At 44.0% G+C, this 21,594-nt stretch overlaps 1 protein-coding gene across 1 annotated transcript in view; it reads right to left on the reverse strand.

Annotated features, from left to right (window-relative positions):
* Window positions 1-21,594, reverse strand: part of LOC309685798 (AF4/FMR2 family member 1-like) — a gene marked incomplete at its 5' end in the record, with an annotated part of 37,891 nt that overhangs the window by 10,390 nt on the left and 5,907 nt on the right. Inside the window, 7 exons of the mRNA XM_082501512.1 lie at window positions 3,296-3,387; window positions 5,959-6,243; window positions 13,263-13,425; window positions 14,860-14,897; window positions 15,029-15,083; window positions 20,068-20,119; window positions 20,494-20,529. Coding sequence (XP_082357638.1) covers window positions 3,296-3,387; window positions 5,959-6,243; window positions 13,263-13,425; window positions 14,860-14,897; window positions 15,029-15,083; window positions 20,068-20,119; window positions 20,494-20,529 — 721 coding nt within the window. The remainder of the gene's footprint in view (window positions 1-3,295; window positions 3,388-5,958; window positions 6,244-13,262; window positions 13,426-14,859; window positions 14,898-15,028; window positions 15,084-20,067; window positions 20,120-20,493; window positions 20,530-21,594) is intronic.

Genomic DNA, 21,594 nt, shown 5'->3' on the forward strand with positions numbered 1-21,594 from the left:
CATCCTCAGCTGCCAACACCACACAAGAAAGTTTCTTTTCAAGTAGGAGTAAGATTTGTCCTTGGAGTAAAGACTTGCAACCAGAATATCAGGATGTTGCAAAAAAGGCATCCCTCCAACACAGCCTCTTTTCACTGAAAATGGGAGAGGGGTAATAACAGCAACTAAAATCCCTGGGACAAATCACACAACAAGGCAAATGAATTGCAGCACTGACTCTCTCTCCCCATTATGCTAGAAGATATCTTCTATGGTCAGAAATACTCACCCTGACACTTGATCCTGTATATGCTTTGACCGAGTTTAACTGAGTTGTTCCTTTAAGACTTGCCAGCTCACCCACACAACACTTATAAAGTTGAGAGGATTCAGGTGAGAGAGACTTAAAATGCTGTGCTTTATAATGGCAGAGGCTATCACATTTAATAACACGGTGGCATATCAGTTTTGTGATCATCCGGAGTTGGGATTACCAGGGAACTCTGGCAGCTTTAAGCAGCACCAGATAGCTCTAAACCTTGTTTCTCTACTGCTCACTTACATCGTTTTTATCCAGCTTCTCAAAGTTTCGAGGAAAACACCGAACAGTGGATCCCAACTCATGGATTGCAACATCAGAAGAGCAGGAAATTAAGTTAAACCCAGTGAGAAGACCGAAGCATGACATTGCACATCTTGCTTCATTCTGCTGTGCACAGGACAGTCCTCTCCTGCCTTCCACAACCCACTTTTCCCATGGTACAGTCCCTACTCGCTGCACACATGCTCCCCAGCTTCCCTACCTTGGTACAGCTCTCTCCCCAAAAACGCATCCTTATCCTTCCCACTCTGCAAGCCAGAACACGGCTAAAAGGGGTGCTCATTTTCACTGAGCAAAAGGGAGGAGTGAACCCCAGAATTAAAGCCCTTCTGTATCCCTTCATACAACTAAATGTTAGCCCCAAAGTCTCAGTGCTTTAAGAGCACGTCAATGTTTTCTCTGCAGAAAAGCAGTTTAGTCGTATTGTCAGGACACAAACCTCAACGCTACATACCAATCCAATACCTCCAATTCAAGCAACAAGCAAGCAGGAATTGATCGCAGTGCCCCGTGACTGATGCATGAGCCTCCCCTCTCAGGGACACTGCCCATTTGAAGACATGCTCCTAGAAGCATTAGCTCTAGCAAAGAGCTAGCCAAAATGCTGGCAGTACACTGGTATGCAAATTATGGGTTAAGTTTCAGGAGACGTACCAGAAGCACTGCAAATGCTATGCTGAATAAATGAGAAATTCCTGGCCATGAAGGCCATCTGAAATTCCACAGTTTCATGATTCAAAAGGCATGCTGGCTGTGTGTCCACGTACAAAAAAGACAAAGACAACGAGATGATTTTAGTGGAAAAGGGAAAGGCTCCCTACCCTTACTCACCTATACATACAACTCTGTTTTCTGGATTGGGCTTTGTGCGTTTCACCCATATACAAATTTGGGCCAGTCACTGCAAAAAGCTTATTGGCTCTGCATCATGTTGGTTTAGTTAGAGAAAGGGGGAGCTGCACACCTATGTGCTTCTGAAGCATCCCAGTTTAGCAGCCTCACACGGCAGCAAGGGAAGAAACCAGAGTTCTGCAATATCCATCACATCCACCTCTGTGTTGTCAAGCTGGGAGAAGACAGGTCCCACCTAGCACAGACACCGTGTGCACCAGCAGCCAGCCGATAAGTACAATTCAAAGCCTGTCACTGGTGACAGCAAAAGCAGCTGAGGGAGCAGACAGTATCAGCATTGACACATGACTTTTTTCTTTCATCAGAACCTGTCCAATTAAGAAAACAGCAACAATCACCAAGTCGAAATTTATGGACATTCAGTTACACTTAGCAGAATATCCTTTCCCAAGAGGCTGCCAGAACTCTCTCTGCTCAGTCATGGGAACGAGAGTCATGACTTCAGGGCTACACTTTCAGCTATTTCACCTGTTTGCGGCAAGAATCTGATCAAGCAACTCAACTTGTCTGCACCTCGGTTTCTCTGTGTGCAAAACGCGTTCACCTCATCTTCTCACCTTACAAAGGCTAAGAGCTTTAAATGCATGTGAAGTACCACGAATCTGACAAAAAGCTTTCTGCTGCTTCTCATGCAGTGAGAGCACAAACTTCCCCAAAATAAGTATGACAGCAGAACCCAGAATGAGGAAGACATGGGCAAAGAAAAAGAAGTTCGTAGTATCATAGAATGGGTTGGGTTGGAAAGGACTTTTAAGGATCATTTAGTCCAACTCCCTTTTTAAAACCATTTTAAGGCTAATTCCATTTCTCATGAAAGCAGAAATAACTGATGCTTGAACTCTTAAGTCTTACTCACCTAGAATCACAGAATAGTTTGGGTTGAAAGGGACCTTTAAAGGTCATCTAGTCGACACTTTCCCCCTCTCCCCCCGGCAGGGACATCTTCAACCAGAGACATCTTCAACCATCTTCAACCTCTTGCCATCCCCTGAAACCCCTAAACTATCATGCAGAACAAGCACATGCTACTCCCCACAGAACAGCTGCCACCTCCCAGATCATCTAGGGCAATCATCTGCTGACAGATTACCACCATGGTAGTTTGCAGAAGGGAAAACGACTCCTGCATCCCGCAGGCAGGCAGTCTACCACACTGTTTGTAACTCAAGCAATGTAAAATTCTTTTGCACTGATTTGTTTCCCGCATCTGGTCTGAAAGACAGCAGTGCAAATGGTTGCCTACCAGCTTAGAAGGAAAAGCAGCATGGGCATAACTGGCAACTAAACTTCTTGCAGCATAAACAGATTTTTTGAGCTATGCGTAATACATGGATCAGAGCATGCAGCAACATAAGCTGCAGGATGGACAAGTTCATGTTTAAAATAGTAAAGTCTTCATTCCCATCTCAACTGTAGGAAATCAAGGCAAATGCAACAACATTCAACGCTTTTGCAGCACTGTAAACCAAGTATGGGAAGACAACAAGCCACTGAAACATCAGCTTATGCTTGAATGATTAGAACCATAATCCTCAGCGTTAAGAAGACAGAGGAAGATAGATAAGTGACACCCAACCTTCACATCTGCAACAAATAAAAAGGTGAATAAATTATATTCCCATAGCCACATGTTTGGTTCCAGGATGTAAAGACAAATCTGCAGCAGATTAAGTTTCAGAAGACACATTAAGTTATAAGCAAACTCACAAGCATAAGCACAGGAGATACAGTTCCTCGCCTTAACCTTTTTGAGAAAGACTCAGCTTTATGCATCTTTTTGCCATCCCACCACTGTATACTCACTTCAATTTATGGGAGTCTTTGTTAGCTGAAGACTGCAATGGTTTTGTTTCTTTTTCTGATTTCATTTTCTTCCTATCAATCTCCTTCTCCACTTCCCTCTAACAGGAAGAAAGGAAAAAAAAAAGAAAAAAAAAGAAAATCACTCAGGTTTTGAATGTGCAGGTAAAGTACAGACAAACACATCTAAGTTTGACTGATTCTGGTTAAAAAAAAAAAGAAAATATAAGATACTGGAACTGACAAAGTGGAAACCCAGAGCACAGCGGATATAGATTTCCGGCTCACTGACAAGTATCCTAAAATGACATTATCTACTTTTGCTTGGATAGATTAATTATTTTGTAGTTGCAGGGATGGAATCACAAAACCTCTTGTTGCCAACAGTAATCAAAATTAAGGCACATCCATTGCTGAAAAATAGCATTTCATCTGTTCTGGATGGTTGTGGTTTTTTTTTTTTCTCCTACTCAGTGTGAATTGTACAGAAATGTATTCAGATTCCTCCTGGCAAAGTCATGAACTGCAAGCAATTGTGTTTTGTGATAGGCCTTATCAAAGGGAAGGAAAAAACTGCATTCACAGGAGAGTTCGATCACTCAGATTTCCAAGATGCACAGGGGCTTTTGGTTTCAACAACAAGAATCTGATACCAGAAGAACAGGAACCATTAAGGCAGAGAGGTAATAAATAATACTTTTAAATTGCACTCGATAGATCTTAACAATACAAAGCATCCTCATCTGCTTACCTGAATCAAAAACTTCAGAATAATTTGCTACAAGCCAAGAAAATGTAAAAGAAACTACACTGATAAGTCAGCGTTACCCATAGTGCGCCTGGTGGCAGCCAAAAGCATTGCAGGACTTTCTGTCTCTCTCTCTCGAGTACATCCAGGTTTACGTCACTGTGGTGGTGCTCAGTGGGTTATGCTCAGCACAGAGTCTACCTCTGGCAGCGTGCTCAGGGCAAGCCTCAAGCACCTAGATCACGTCCTTAAACCGTTTCCCAGGTTGAGCTCCACAGTGCCGCAAAAGATGTCTGACAGCTGCACCTGACCAAACTGGCTGTGATGAAGCCTGAGCCTCCAAGGACACTGATGCATGCTGATATAATACAGATGTTGAGTCTCTTAGGAGGGTTTTCCTGCAATCAGATACTCAGGCTGCAAGGGAAGACACGTCTAGTATCAAATAGCTCCTCTCTTGGCTCTTTGAGACAACAGAAGCAGCAACAGATTTACTGCCTGTTCACCTTTCTCTTGCTGCTCTGCAGGAGGGGGACTGCCGGGGTCTCTCAAGTTTCTTCACCATTTTCCTGCTCTTCCCCACAACTATGGGAAGCTCAGAAAATGACAAGACTAAAGGAAACCCACGTGGGAACCAAGGTAATTCACCCACACATGCTAAGCCACCTGCTCTGTGAGGAGGACCAAAAAGTTACACAGGCACTGAAACGTCCACAGTGAATACCCATTCACCTTAACACCTGCAGCCAACTCTCTGTGCAGCTGAACCAGCTGGCTGGAAGTATATCCACAGTCCCCTTTGGCAGTTAGCTTTCAAAAACACTCATGAGCTACTACCATCGCAGTTAAATAAAGGTCTGTCTTGGAATTCAGGGGAAAGCAACTATTATAGCTGAAGGACTCTACAAATCCCCTTAGTGGATACACGCATCTTTTAAGCATTAGCATTGCTGCTAGCACCACAGCAGCTCCAGGAAAACCAAAGACATTTTCTACATATTTATCCAAGCGCTGAGATCCAAAGCAGGGTTTAGTGATGGTTGTTACTATCAGTGAACCTGGTTCAGTCAAAAGTCTGCATTTATGGAAAAGTAAAAGGCACGGGGCTGCTGCCATCACCCCTAGTAATAACACAGTTTACATCTGCAGAATTCAGTCCTCTTTGCATAAGCAAGCCTTCACAACTGTTTCATGGAAATAAATAATTCCACACAGGAAAAGACTACGCTACTCAGACTGTGGTTGCGTGACTAAAGGCAGCAGAAGGTGCATACATGGACAAAACCAAAAACCACAGACCAGGGTGGCCTGGGTCAATTGTCCCTGTGGGCACCCCCACAAACTGCAGGCAAGGTGCTCTCCCACAACAGACACTCAATGGGTAGCACAGATGACTCCACAGTCTGGAAGGTGCTTCAGATACTATGCTGCTTTTCAAGGAGTTGCAGGGGGAGGGGGAACTGCAGCCCTACAAAGCTCTGCTTGGGCTGAAAGCAGAGAAACCCACAAATGCTCCCAGCAGGCTGGCCAGCTGCATGCTGTGACACAGCCTGCTGCCCAAAGGTCCTCTCTGACATAGGAGGGCTGAGGTTTTGGTGTCTGAGAAAATTAGTATTTCAAGAAAACACAGAAAAAAAATGTTTTAAACCACCAAAGCATTTGTTAGACAGCTTACAAGGCTTTTCATTTGCTCAGCAGGGGATTTGTGATCAACAAGAAACATCTGTGGAAAGTTTTGGTACGCATTCCCTTTAGAAGTTTGATAGCACCTTTATAGGAGGAGCATAATGGGTGCACTCCCAACCTATGAAGCAGAAATGAACTCTCCACACGGGTTTTTCAAACACCACCTTGGCCCTTGTACAAACCCACCTCCCCCTCCACCCCTCACCTTCCTCTTTTGAGGAAGACAAGTCTGCCTGAGCGAGGGCTCCTCGGTGCGCACAGGAGACTTCTGGCAGTTGTGTTTGGTTGGCAGATGAGTGTCCTGAGGAGCCCTGGCTGCTCGGCCGGAGCTTTTGTGATGAGGCTCCCTCGGCTCAGCGTGCTGGTGGGAAGAATTGCTGCTGATGCCATCGCCCTGCTCCTGGCCCTCCTCACATCCATCCCCATGGGCGATTTCGCTGAGACTTGGCACTGCTGGTGGGTTCACCTTGGTCAGCCAGTTGTTGAGCTGCCACTTATTAGAAGTTGGTGGGTCAGGCTGCAGACAAAAAGAGAAAAGAAGGATGCAACACTGATGCCTTTATGGGCTATTTCCATCCTAGCACTGCTTATCAGAACCCAGTAAAATTTCCTCCTTATTGTTAAAAAAGGCGTGAAAGTGAAAGACCGTGAGACAGTGAGGATGCTCTAGTATGTGCACATGAACACTTACTTCAGGAACACAGACCTCGTTTTTGCACAGGATCAAATATGTTGCACAGCACTCCTGGTTCTCTGCTAGCCCTACCTGTCATCCAGTAAGAGAGTAGTCTACATGAAAGCTTCATCTTGGTTTGCCACTAACCAACATTGTTGCACAATCAGACAATCAAGCCCCACCTGCAAGGTCATATAGGAAGAGGCGCTTGACTCCACGCCTCAAGACTGCCTCTGATAAAAAAGAACGAAGGGTAATTGTAGTAGGCAATTCCCTTCTAAGAGGGACAGAGGGCCCGATATGCAGAGCTGACCCTCACCACAGGGAAGTGTGTAGTCTACCCGGAGCCCGGATCAGGGACATCACCAGGGTACTTCCCACCCTGGTGCACCCGACAGACTACTATCCACTGCTGGTATTCCAGATGGATGGGCAGGAAGCTGCATCCCGCAGCCTGAGGGGAATGAAGCAAGATTTCAAGGCCTTGGGGCGGATGGTGAAGGACTCTGGGGCCCAAGTTATTTTCTCTTCTCTCCTTCCATCTTCACGTGATGATGTGGGATGGAATGGAAAAATTAAGTCAATAAATGATTGGCTTCAGGATTGGTGCTACAGGCAGGGCTTTGGTTTCTTTGATAACAGCTGGTTTTATAAGACACCGGTCTGGATAGTGACACGTGGGAAAGGTTTATCTCACAGGGGCAAAAGGATGCTGGGGCAGGAGCTAGCAGGGCTCATTTGGAGGGCTTTAAACTAGATTCGAAGGGGGGTGGGGTTGTTACTGAGCTTGCATTGGTGGGGCAGCACTCCAGAATTGATAAAGGCCAGGAGGCCTCCCACACCCATAGGGTGAAATCGGTGTGCTCAGCTCGCTCCCTGAAATGCCTGTACACCAATGCACGCAGCATGGGGAATAAGCAGGAAGAGTTAGAAACTCTTGTTCGGTCAGGAGATTATGATCTGGTGGCAATTACAGAGACATGGTGGGACAGCTCACATGACTGGAATGTGGTCATGGGTGGCTATGTCCTTTTCAGGAAAGACAGGCCAGCCAGGCGAGGTGGTGGAGTTGCCCTTTACGTGAGAAAGCAACTACAATGTACCGAGTACTGTCCACGTGCAGTTGAGGAGCAAGTTGAGAGTCTGTGGGTGAGGATTAAGGGACAGGCTGGCAGGGGTGACACTGTTGTGGGTGTCTATTACAGGCCACCAGATCAGGGGGAGGAAGTTGATGAGGCCTTCTATGGGCAGCTGAGAGTGGCCTCACAGTCACAGGCCCTGGTTGTCGTGGGGGATTTTAACTTTCCGGATGTTTGCTGGAAGGACTACACAGCCAGCCAGCCTCAGTCTAGGAGGTTCCTCCAATGCATTGATGACAACTTTCTGATGCAAATGGTGGAGAAGCCGACTAGGAGAGGTGCACTGCTGGATCTTGTCCTCACTAACAAGGAGGGTCTGGTGCAAGGAGTAAAGGTTGAAGGCTGCCTTGGCTGCAGCGACCATGAGATGGTGGAGTTCATGAACTCGGCTGGTGGAAGCAGAATAGCAAGCAGAATTGCAACCCTGGACTTCAGCAGGGCAAACTTTGGCCTTTTCAAACAATTACTAGGGGAAATCCCGTGGACAAAGCTGTTTGAAGGTAAAGATGCCCAGGATAGCTGGTCAGCATTCAGGGACTGCTTCTACCAAGCTCAAGATCAGAGCATCCCGACACGTAGGAAGTCAAGGAAGGGAGCCAGGAGACCTGTGTGGCTAAACAGGGAACTGCTTGGCAAGCTCAAGTGGAAGAAGAGAGTTTATAGATCATGGAAGGAGGGGCTGACCGCTTGGGAGGAGTACAGGGCTGCTGTCAGGGGATGTAGAGAGGCAACTAGGAAAGCTAAGGCCTCCTTAGAGTTAAACCTGGCAAGAGGGGTCAAGGACAACAGGAAGAGCTTTTTCAAATACATGGCAGATAAAACTAACACCAGAGGCAATGTAGGCCCACTACTGAATGGGGTGGGTGCCCTGGTGACAGAAGATACAGAGAAGGCACAACTATTGAATGCCTTCTTTGTCTCTGTCTACTCTGTCGGGGGCTGTCCTGAGGAGTCCTGTTCTGCTGAGACCCCAGATGAAGATGAAGTCAAGTCAATGGATGGGTTTGCCTTAGTTGATGAGGACTGGGTCAGAGACCAGTTAAGCAACCTGGACATCCATAAATCAATGGGTCCAGATGGGATGCACCCGCGGGTGCTGAAGGAGCTGTCTGAAGTCATTGCTGGACCACTCTCCACCATCTTTACCAAGTCTTGGGAAACGGGCGAGGTGCCTGAGGACTGGAGGAAAGCAAATGTCACTCCAGTCTTCAAAAAGGGCAAGAAGGAGGACCCGGGTAACTATAGACCGGTCAGCCTCACCTCCATCCCTGGGAAACTGCTGGAGCAGCTTATCCTTGGTGCCCTCTCAAGGCATATCAAGGATAAGAGGGTTATTAGGGGCAGTCAGCATGGCTTTTCCAAGGGGAAGTCATGCTTGACCAACCTCATAGCCTTTTATGAGGAAATAACGAGATGGATGGATGATGGCAGAGCGGTAGATGTGGTCTACCTTGACTTCAGTAAAGCATTTGACACGGTCTCCCACAGCATCCTCATGGCTAAACTGAGGAAGTGTGGACTGGATGACCGGATAATTAGGTGGACTGCGAACTGGCTGAAGGAGAGAAGCCAGAGAGTCGTAGTCAATGGGGCAGAGTCCAGTTGGAGGCCGGTAACCAGCGGAGTGCCTCAAGGGTCGGTACTGGGGCCCATATTATTCAATATATTCATTAATGATTTAGATGAGGGAATTGAGTGTACTATCAGCAAGTTTGCTGATGACACTAAGCTAGGAGGAGTGGCTGACACGCCAGAGGGCTGTGCTGCCATCCAGAGAGACTTGGACAGGCTGGAGATTTGGGCAGGGAATAACTTAATGAAATACAACAAGGGAAAGTGTAGGGTCCTACATCTGGGCAGAAACAACCCCAGGTTCCAGTATAGGATGGGGAGCTACCTGTTAGAGAGCAGTGTAGAGGAAAGGGACCTGGGGGTCCTGGTGGACAGCAGGATGACCATGAGCCAGCACTGTGCCCTTGTGGCCAAGAAGGCCAATGGCATCCTGGGCTGTATTAGAAGGGGGGTGGTTAGCAGATCGAGAGAGGTCCTCCTTCCCCTCTACTCTGCCCTGGTGAGACCGCATCTGGAATATTGTGTCCAGTTCTGGGCCCCTCAGTTCAAGAAAGACAGAGAGCTGCTGGAGAGAGTCCAGCGTAGGGCAACTAAGATGATTAAGGGAGTGGAGCATCTCCCTTATGAGGAAAGACTGAGGGAGCTGGGTCTCTTTAGTTTGGAGAAGAGGAGACTGAGGGGTGATCTTATTAGTGTTTATAAATATATAAAGGGGGAATGTCATGAGGATGGAGCCAGGCTCTTCTCAGTAGCGACCAGTGATAGGAAAAGGGGTAATGGATTCAAGCTGGAACACAAGAGGTTCCACTTAAATTTGAGAAGAAACTTCTTCTCAGTGAGGGTGACAGAGCACTGGAACAGGCTGCCCAGGGAGGTTGTGGAGTCTCCTTCTCTGGAGACATTCAAAACTCGCCTGGATGCCTTCCTGTGCAACCTCATCTAGGTGTTCCTGCTCCGACAGGGGGATTGGACTAGATGATCTTTTGAGGTCCCTTCCAATCCCTAGCATACTCTGATACTGTGAACGTCTAAAAAAAGCAGCAATTGTAAAAACGGTTTAGGTGCTGTCCTCACAATGCTTTTGGAAAGTTATTTGCACACAGCAAAACGGACAAGGGGCTGTGCCAGCTATCACATCTCATTGAAGTTTGACAGGTAGGCTGTCAGGCTCCTGTGGTTTAACCAAAAGAAAACCATTTACCATAAGAAATTGTATGGCTACCGCATCAAGTCCAGCCTCTTCTGAGTCCTCTGCCTACACAACTTAACACTTGCTTCCCTCTGGGTCAAGCAAGGCATGAGCAATGACCAAGGTCTGAAGGCCTCTGGAGTCACAGTTTAGGGCTGGGCTGGCCACTAAATGAATGACAGATGTTTTCTATTAACCCCTCTCCCTTCCCAGAAGAGAGAAAGGAAAGAGGATAAGGGAGAAAGACTTACGGCTTGAAAAAAAACCCTAAACCAGCTTTAATGAAATATTAACAATAAAAAGAAAATATAATAATATTAATAAGAAAATAATGAAATATATACAAATATATATAAACCCAATATCGAGCTCCCAGGATGACAATCACGTCACCAGCCAGCACTGGGGAAATCCCAGACTGGACTCAGCAGCAGACAGGAACTGGGTGCAGGAACACACAGATCAGGATCAAAGGCAGAACAGACAGAGTCCTCCTCCGACTCCAGCCACTGAAGAAAAGGGAACTTGAGCCCTTGCTCCCTCAGCTTTATAATGAGCATGAGGCAGATGGGATGGAATACCCCGCTGGTCAGTTTTGGGTCATCTGTCCTGTCCGCTCCTGCCCGCTCTTCTGCTTCCAACTCGGTACATAACAAAGTTAGCTAACCCTGGTTGATACAGAGATAAGTATAAGCAAAAGCCTCTCGGCATACTATTCCTTGGTACTAACTATAAGCATCAGACTTTTTGATTGCCAGAAGCAGACACTGTCTGAAAAACATACCATTAATTTCAGAGAGTGCATTCAGTTAGACCAGACTAAACTGAAATGGAAAATTATTGAAAAGGAACATTAGTTTTGTTCTATCTCAAACCAGGACACACGGTCAGATAACGTAATGTGGTCGCTACAAGCCCTGCTTAACCTAACAGTAGTCTGACAAATTACGAGAAAAAGAGCAGAGAGATGATCAGAGGGCTGGAGCACCTCTCCTATGAAGACAGGCTGAGAGAGGTGAGGTTGTTCAGCCTGGAGAAAAGAAAGCTCTGGGGAGACCTTATAGCAGCCTTTCAGTATCTAAAGGGGGCCTACAAGAAAGACGGGGAGGAACTTTTTAGGAGGGCATGTAGCGATAGGATGAAGGGGAATGGCTTTAAACTGGAAGAAGTTAGATTTAGATTAGATATTAGGAATAAAGTTTTCACTTTGAGGGTGGAAGGCACTGGAACAGGTTGCCCAGATAAGTCGTGGAAGCTCCATCCCTGGAGGTGTTCAAGGCCAGGGTGGATGGGGCTTTGAGCAACCTGGTCTAGTGGGAGGTGTCCCTGCCTATGGCAGGTGGATTGGAACTAGATGATCTTCAAGGTCCCTTCCAACCTAAGCCATTCTATGATTCTATGAAAAGCAAACCCAACTAACCCTAAAAAAAGACAACAGAAACTGCAAAGCAGGAGCATTATTCTCTGGGGCCTGTTCTGAAAACACCACGTATGGGTCAGCATCACTTAAATGTGTAGCTCATTATTTGGGCACCATCATGGCACAGTTACACTCCTGCCCTTACCGATTCTCCCCAGTCACAACTCTCCCTTCTCAGAAGTCCCACAACTCTTCCCCAAAAAGAGAAAGCCTGAAAGGTTTTCCAAGACTAATGAATCCCTTCTACCACAATTTTCTTCTCTATCCAGACTCAACTCACTGTAGAACATGTGGATAAACAAAACATGTCTTCAACTGTGTTTCAGAGAGTCAATCTAGAAACCTGGTTTAAAAACCAGTTTGGTTTTACCTTGGGGTTGTAAGAAAAATTAAACCACAAATTCCATTATAGTTTTCAGACAACACAAATCAGCTTTGTTTTCGTTAGAATTTTAACTCATTAGCCACCAAAGAGCATTTTTTTTTATTTAAACACTATAAAAACGTGGCCAAAATACTTAGCAAACTTCAGTTCATAATGTAGGTAGCTATCAGACAGTGGCATACTCTGATGCTTTTCTAGCACCTTCTACCATTGGTTACCTTGTTTGTGATCTACACCATCATACGGGCTTTCCTTAGGTTTTCCAAACACAAAGAATAGTAAGAGACTTCAAAAAAAAAAAAAAAAGAAAGGAGGAACTATTGCCTATAGGTCTTAAAGTCTGTGCTTTTGCATGTGAAGAACTGACTATAAACAAATGGGCCATGTGCAATAATTTGCTCCTTGAGCACCATGGATGAACAGTTTGCTGAATAAAAAAGGATAAGATGGTCAATGGCAAATAGCTAGGATTTCACTAGAGCGAGAAGGATCTTGCAATCCAGTATTTTCAAAACAAAGCAGGCAGGATTGGGTAAAAGAGTAGAAGTATAATATCTGTTTCCTTCCAAAGACAACCGCATTGCAGAAGGCAAACTCCATAACTGAACTGCTGGAAGGTGAAGTGTATTAGATATGAGAAGAAAAGCTATGCCTTCTCAAAACTTGTTTTCTGCACATAAAATTCTCCCTTTCGTGTGCTTCTAAGGCAAAAGAAAGGCTCTTCTTCACATATCAGGAAATTGGTCTCACCCTCAACCAGCCCATAGCCTCAGCACTCAGAAAACCTGCATGGGCAGAGGTGCACCCCAAACATCCCAGACAAGCCGTGTTTCTCATCTGTGCCTTACTTGTGTCTCCCCAGCGATGACACTAATTCCTCCAGGAGTGCTAGACAACGATGCCAAAGTAGAAGGGGGAACACTTCAAGGTTAGGCACGTAAAAGTCTAATTACGCTGTTACTAAGGATTATTTAATTGACAAACTCTAGAAGGGAAGCAAAGGGCAAAAAAGTCTGATGATGAAGCAAAGATGTCAAGGGGACACATGAATGATGACGTTATTTCAGGTCTCCTGTCCTGACTGCATTCAGGCAGCAGAGAGTCTGAAGCAAGAGGCTGTATTAAGCAGCCTCTACATTTTATATTAATATTCACCTCAGGCGCTGACGCTCTCGCAGGGTCGTTTGCTTCACTGTCACTGGAGGTGCTCTCTGAGGTGGTCTCCGAGTCTGAAGAGCTGTCTGAGTCACTGGTGCTCCCTGACTCCGAGCTGCTGGAATGTGCTGATGCCACGCTCTTGGGCTGGGACTGTAGGGCACTGCTAGACCACCATGAGATAACATTAGAAAGCAGCATGGGCGAAGGTTACTTATTATATTGACACGGCAAGATTCAAAAATAAAACTGAAACCCCATGTTTTGGCAGTGAGCGGAGATGGGAGAAGGCCAAAGGAATACATTGCCATACCCAAAAGATAAAGCACCGGAATAAAAAACCTCTGGAAATAATAAAACCTTCAACTCCAACCCAGTCAGACAAATACATAAGCAGGACATCACTGCTACACTATGAAGCAGCATTTAGCCAACCAAAGTTTAAAAAACAACTGAAACTGACAAGTGCTTTTCTGAAAGCCCCAACCCTCAAAAGAAAAACTTCCAATAAAGGCTAACAAGATGGAAACACACATTCCAGGATGGTTTCTCTTTTTTGTATTCTCCCCTTCACCTTTTCACTTCATCTGTGTTACTTGGTCAAGGTGCTGTAACTGTTTCGTTAACAGCCATGTCAAGCAGCGGCTTTTTTTCAACACCCTCCCCTACTCAAAAGTGTTTTCCTCCAGCACTGACAATGGGAATGAATAGAAGTGAGGGAGAGCCACGACTTTGATGCACAGCTTCTTTTTGCTTTGAAATGGGCTTACAAAATCAAAATGTTGGGTTTATTATTATTTTTTTTACTTTGAAAACTGTTTCCCATATCAGCATCAACACGTTTGTATTACTTGGAGGCAAGCTCCTTGCTGATCCAGACTGATCTCAAGAGAACACTCTATTTCAAGAGCTTGCAGAGACGCAGAAATCATGCCAAGAATCGGCATGCCCTTCTGCATGTCTGACTTTGTCGACCATTACCCTGTGCTTGAAGAATACAGATATCAAGCCAAAAATGTCTGTCAGTGCTCTCCTGTAGGAAAAATTCTGGGCTTCTCCACCTTTCTTCCTCTAATGCTGGCATGTGGCTGTTGAGTCTACCTTGAATATTGCTTCTGACTAACAATACATGGCAGGAGCTGCTTACAATCAGCTGCCTTATCAGGGAGCTGAAACAGCCTCAATGAGTCTACTTAACCGTTTCCTGTTCTTCACTCACTTGGCTGTTTTGGGCCTCCTTCCAAACTAAAACTGGATTCACATCCATCACTACTACAACTGAAAATCCCATTAGCTCCAGCGTGATCTACATACACAGTGGTGGACGGGAAGAGGAGAAAAAAAAGAGAACAGCTGGGGAAATAAAATTACGGTTCACAGGCAAAATCCAGCATGACTGGATTACTCAGTTCCAATTGGAGCTTTCTGTAAAACCCCCCACAAGCCAATTTTCAAAAGCAGCTTCAGGCAGCTAGAAACAAAAGCCTGTGTCTACAAGAGAAACCAGGAACCCTTACCTATCTACCCCATATACAAAAAGTAGTTTTGGTTTTCCTCCTTATTTGGTCTAGCTAGTAGTTTGGGAACAAACCTGTACCTTGGAGGAGCAAGTGAAGAAGGTGGCTTTTCAACAACCTGTTTTGTTCACAAAAACAAAGAGGAGAGGGGGAGGAAAGGTTAGCGTAAGGAACTCGGAGCAATGCAACAAGTTGTGGTGATTGAAAGGGATGTCTGTGTGCCTAGTGTATAAAACATCTAAAACTGACTTGGTCGTCACCACTCTCTTCACTATCACTGAGCTGCAGGTCGTCCTGGAGCATTCTGAAAGACAACCAGAAGATAAATATCAGCCAAGGCAGACACATTTTCAAGCAGCAGACACTGAAAAAGACTTGGTTTGCACTTGCCAAAACAAACCAACCTCCCACATCCTTTTTGAACATTTGGCATGCTCAATCTGCTAAACCCTCTCACTACCCGAATGAATGATAAAACGACAACACACAACCTCAACGTTTTACTGTGCTTTCCAGTCGATCTCAGGAGCTGCGCAATTGGAGGTCAGTGTCATCGGCTGCCATCTACAGGCAACTGAGACAAAGTTCTACGAGGGCAGTGCTCCTCAACAACGGTTACCTAGCACACTAACACAGAGAAGAAAAGTTACCTAGGCACTAAGACCGCAAGGTGGCGTGGAAGAAATCTATCTGCTCCTTGTACAGCAAGAAATTAGCACGCTATTAGCCTCCACTGGCTCCCCAAGGGGCAGAAAGCATCGTCTTTGCACCAGAAACTGTGCGTGTTCACACTCTGAGGGCCTGTGAATATTTCTTCTGTCACAGGAGTTCTCTTTTTGCTGCTGAAGTTTCCTATCGCACATACATAAGTAAATGCCAAGGTCAAGCCTTTCTCCTATTTCTTCTCTACACAATGAACTTCACACTTGTGCACATCTCAGCAGTAACCATAACATTGAGCAGTTCAGATACTCAAAGTGGTTTACGAGTTGGGAGGCACAAACTCTTTTTTACTATTGCTAGAGTAGAGAGCAGGCTGCCCGCAAATGTTTCCAAAAAGCCTAATTTAGTCCTCTACCTGCAGGTGCTAACTACTGCTGGCAATTTCAATGCATTACCGAGGTCCTTAAAAGGCTGGAAGGGAAGGATTTGTGGGGAGGGACCCAAAGTTCTCCCAAACTGTTATCCCCCACTTTGGCAATCATGCAGGCACCCCCAAAAGGAGTTGGAAAGCAGACAGGCAAAACTCTTGTTATTCAAGTGTACGGTGGTTCAAATCTTGAAACTAGCTGGAGACTGACTCCTCAACCCAGAGAGTTACACAAGTGTCCAAAAACTGGATAAAACGCTTAGGAACCGAGACAGGGGTTCTAATCAATCAGGTCAAAACTCTGCTTATTTCAGCCTCATTTCAATCTAAGGGCTCTCTGTGAGAAATAAGAAAAATAAGCCTCCAACCCTTCATGACAACACATTTTATAGCATGAAAACAAATATGAAAGATCCCCAGCGAACCACATCACCTTGGAAAAGTGGGGAGAGAGTGTTCCTGGTGCTTGTTAGGAGAAGGAAAACTACAGAAACCTTCACACTCTTTTAAGCCTTCATTTCAAATTACGAACAAAGCGAAAAAGATTTATGGCCCTGTGGGTCACCTCTAATGACCCTGAGCAGTTTGCTTTTATGATTCCATGACAAAAGAGAAGTAAAAACTTTGAATAAAAAAGTGATTCCCTTATTTAAGTACTATCCCCACTACCTAGATAAATTCTTTTACACTCATACCAAAGCAGTTGACATGCATGGAGATACTTTCATTGGAATAGGACCGTGTTTACGGTTGAAGCTGGCACGATCTCAAAACAAATAATTCCACAAACCAGAAGGGACGAATCTACTCTTGCCCATGGAGCAGGACAGCATGAAGAAACCCCAAAGGTCTCCTTGTCTACCAGTACGGAGCCAACCCCTCCTGCATAGGTGACACCTCCTGCAAAGGTACTGACCCACAGTCCCCAAGTACCTCTCTCTGATGCAGAAGAGGCTCTCAGTGCCACAAAGGCGCTGTCTGATTACACTCATGATGACCTACGCGCTTTCTTTGTTCAGGCATTTTGCCTTTGCCATTCCCCTGTGACTATCCTCCTCCATCTCCCAGCCTCCACTGCCTCAGTTCCTCACACACCTTCTCAGTGGAAGTCACCTCTTCCCTCTTCTTTAGAGGGACAGGAATCACTATGAGACACCACCTTGGAAAATGAGGCCCCCGAATTTCCTACAGAAGGCAAATGGCATGCAGTCTGCAGCAATCCTGCGTGTGCCAACTTCGCACGTGGGCTAGAGCTGAAGCTCACCGCTAGTCCACTGAGGCATAAATAGGAAAAAAGGAAGGGTAGCAACAATACAGCCACTCTCCACACTTCTGGGCAGTTTGGCAAATGTCTGTTGGCATCTCAATGAATTGTTGTTTTTTTTTTCCCCCCAACCCATTAGGGAAAGTAATCCTTCAAAGGTGATAATGAACAAACTTCCAGGGATGCTAAAAAGTTCTGAAAATGTTTTCATTTTTTGTTTTGCCTTAAGAATTGTGGATTACAGATGCATTTCTTTTAGAGGTTAAGAGAATAATGCAAGGAAACTCTATCTAGATCTTCAGCATAAAAGAACATCGCAACTACTTAAGTTCAATTTAGGTTCAAGGAAGGAAGAACACTAAAACTTTAAATGAGTCATACTTCTACAAGGATAGACAAAACCAGTTTCCCCAAAAGAAGGTTTCAACAAATTGTTAAATAGCCTAGTTAAAGAAAATAAATCTGCTTTAATAATTTTAATGCTTTAATTAGCTCAGGAGTTAATAGATGCCGAGTTTTCATTCGCAGGACCTGTTCATTTGCAGCTTATATACACACCATCAATCTCCCTGTAAAGCTATTTAAAAAGAGCTCTTTTAGCGAGAAGCAGCACTAAAATTAACATCACTTGCCAAACAACCCCACTGAAAGCACAGGCTGGTCCCTCTCTGCCAGCCAGGTTAAAGATGCATCACCAAGAAAGAGCTTGGCATCTCCCCTTTTAAAAGAAGGGCTGCTTCCATTCCAGTGTAGCCAGGTGCTAACTTCGGGGCTCTATTCAAGAATGAAAGCCATCTGGGAAACCCTTGCATGCTCTGTAAAGCTGAATGCTTAATTTGGGCACACAGAGGCACTGGGATTTCAACTTCTAATTAACCAGCACAAACGCTGTTTGTTTTCAGCCAGCTACACTTTGTAATGCAAGCTACTCTAGGCAGCTGAATTTTCAGACAGTCACGTGTGCGTTAAACAGCAAAGAAAACAAGCCCTGTTGTGCAAATGAAACCAAAAACAAAACAAAAAAGAAGGGACGCATGAGTTCGAGGGAAAGATGTAGAGGAAGTTCTTGGGCAAATCTTGCTTAATTCCATTTGGGACGTAAACCTAAACCACCCTGTTCCTCCTGCTTCAACTGCCGTCGTCGATTGTGGGTATGCATGTCCCTGGGCAGATGAGTGCTGGCTCTGAAGTACCCAGAAGGACGCCGAGCAGAGAGGGGATGTTGGCTAAGGACAGAGCTATGTACCATGCCATATTTACAATTCTGGACCTTTGGGCTAAGAAAGGAGTATTTTCAGATTCTTGTTTACAGTGAAAGCCTCTTCTCTCTCTGCCACCTGGAAAACTGACTACAGTTCTAGGGGGATTTTTACAAGCAGCTGAGAACAGTTGAAATAAAGATGATGGTTGTAGGGTAGCTGAGGAGGAAGGCAGAGCCTGCTGCAGTTGAAACTAGTATTTTTAATACTGCAGTGAAAATTGCCAGAAATTGTTCAGGAGGAGCAAGCTGGGGTGGAAGAAGGAGGAGTAAAATAAAGAATGGATTAAGGGAGTAGCTGATTGCTCCCAGTGAGGGCGGGCTCCTCTGCATGATGCTGGAACAGTATAAAAAGGGTTGTTTTACAGATCTTACAGAGATTGAATGCAAAATTCTACAATCTCAAACAAGATGGAGAGATGCTCTTCCTCTTAGTTGTGACTAGCCCAGTTTGGGGGTTTTTTAATTAAATTGTTCACGATAAGGAAAACAAATGGAGTAAGCTTTGTGGTCTGTAGTTTGCAGCCTTCCATGGAACATGAGATCTTTATATATCACATGGACTGATAAGCATTTAATGGTTCAGCAATTGCCTTGCCCAGGGACGCCTTAGCTTTCCAGACATGGAAAGATTTCTATTTGTTACTCAGGGCTATCAATGCTGCCAATTTGGCCAGGTTAATCCTGAAAGACTAATGTCAGCCCACACAAAACTACCTTCAAGCAATTTCTGTAATTAACCTAATTAATAGATAATTATTAACCTAATTAATTATTAACCTACAAGGAAAGTACCAAGTTATTTTATCCACCAACTTAAAATTTTCTATTGGACCGATTCATTTGTTAGTTGGCACTCCTTCCTAGCCTTGTAAAACTTTTGCAGTGATTACGCATAAACATCTTACACTGAGACTCAAATTCTAAGAAGCTTTCTTCTGAAAGAAAACGTAACATGATAGGGAAAAGAATAACTAGATAAAGAGAAGTAGAAATATATAAATACTATTTAAAAAAGCTCTAGAAACTTCATCTTCACCCCACTTTGCAACAGGCTAACATTCTTAGAATATAAATAGAGGTTTTTAGAAAGTCAACATTTAAGTTTTTGCCTGTTTGTTTGCTTTTAAAAATGAAAACAGAATTAAGACAACACTTTTTAGAAAACTTTTCCTTGCACAATTGCAGAAAGTTCTATCATACAATTGCTTTAAAATTTCACCCCTAGTTTTCAGAGTTTTGGTAGCTGTAGCTTTACGAGCCCCCACAAGCTTCAAAATTATATGCAGAACAGATCAGATTCATTTTGTATCCCTTATCATTTATGTCAGTTTAATAAATTATTAGTAGTTTGAATAGCACTAAGTGTGACAAGATATTATGTAGCCACAGCTATGTAATATTAAATAATATTAAAAGAGAAAAAAACCTTAAATCAGGTACATTAATGGTTGGGTTTCTTTTCTTCAGCTTTGTTTTGTTTTTAACACAGTCATTATAATCATGAAACAGTAATGTTTCTGTTGGTGAAAATTCCCTGCATTGAAATTTTCTGAGAAAAATCAGACTGGTAAAGCCTTAATCTTCAGAATCATCAAGTAAGCCAAACTGTAATTCATTCCAGGGTCATTTAAATAACTGCACAGTAGAGATGGGAACTGAGTCTGGTTACTTACGATGTTCTCGGCTGAGAAATAGGCAACGTTTTTGAAGGTGCTTCATACTGTTCTGTAAATCAAAAATGAATCAGTTGCTTTTATTTGCCTCACACTAAAGTAGGTATTTTAACCTATGGTCTCTGAGCATCAGATTAGAAAGTCACCTTCTTCCAGAATGCAATTGTTTGCCATTAAGATTATTCATCACTCCAAACAGGGTTTCCTAACGAAATACTGCTTGCTCTCTGTTGAACTGCTGTCTTAGTTTCTAGGTAATGAGTGTATGCAATTTCTTAAGCATTTTCTAAATTCATCACTGTTCAACGTTGAATTAAATTCCTTAATCAATGTAAACATTTGATGTTCACTTCAACGTATAGCACACAACACACAACTATCTGTCAATACACACATTAAGTGCGTTTTCTTTGGATTTCTACTTACTCTGATTCTGTGCTACAGATCCAACATGCTGTGATTCTTAGAAAGAAAGGACAAAGTGCAAATTAAGAATAAAATAAATCAGCTCTCTCTTAATAGCAGCATATTGGTTACGTACTGTAATAAATACTTTGACTAACTTGTCAAAGTATGACTTTGAAGTGTCCAATAGTCTAAGCTGGCCTGACATAGCTTAAGATGGACAGAGAAGTGATACGTGCTACTGCCACCAAAAATGTGTTCCTAGCACATCAGTGGTATGTGCATTTTTGAAGAAATATTAAAAAAAAAATTATAAGAGCTGCCAAACACTTCTGTTTAACACAGTCAGCAAGTATTTTTGTTGGCAATAAAGATGAAATGGTTTTTATGCGGCAACAGAGATGAGATGCTTAAAATGTTTCGGAAAAGCAGTCACATTTCAAGCCCACAATTGTAACAAATGTGTAAGTCATTGAAATATTAATTCATTCATCCCCCTCTGGCTCAAACGTCTTTCAACTCTAAAAATACAAATCTTGCTTAAAAAAATAAAAAAGAGGAAAGACAGTTACACTACCATATAGCCCACTCAAAACCAATTACTCAGAAGCACAATCTGATCTAATTCTCAGTAAAATGATACATTGCAAGCAGCTGTTATACAACTCAAGATCCATTGTGCTTTAATTTATCTGACTTCTAAAGATAATATCTCCTAACAGCCTTTATCTATGAAAGAGGGACAAAATCAGATGAAAACACATGCAAGAGCCGGAAAGAGTTCCTCTAATTTATCAAAAACCCTGGCAAAAAGAGGGTGTTTTACCTTTGTTGGGAATGGAAATTTGGAAGGCTCTGCTGTACTAGGCGTATGAATAGCTGTCAGGGGAGGTGGCCATGAGTGGGTCATTTCCTGGAAAGAGATTGAGAGAAGCGGCTTACACTATTTTTCGCTGATACACACAGGTGAGGTTTTAAGCTTAAGAGGTTCATACAGATCTTCCCATAAAGTCCTTATTGACCCGATTGTAAAGCTGAGCTGGTACCACAGCAAGAAACCCTCCTTTGATCACAGCAGCCAGACCATGGAGAGGACTTGCTCCTCTTCTGCAAGCATACTCC

This window comes from Vanellus vanellus (genome assembly GCF_965231255.1).
Source record: "Vanellus vanellus genome assembly, contig: HAP1_SCAFFOLD_707, whole genome shotgun sequence".
Lineage (NCBI taxonomy): Eukaryota > Metazoa > Chordata > Aves > Charadriiformes > Charadriidae > Vanellus > Vanellus vanellus.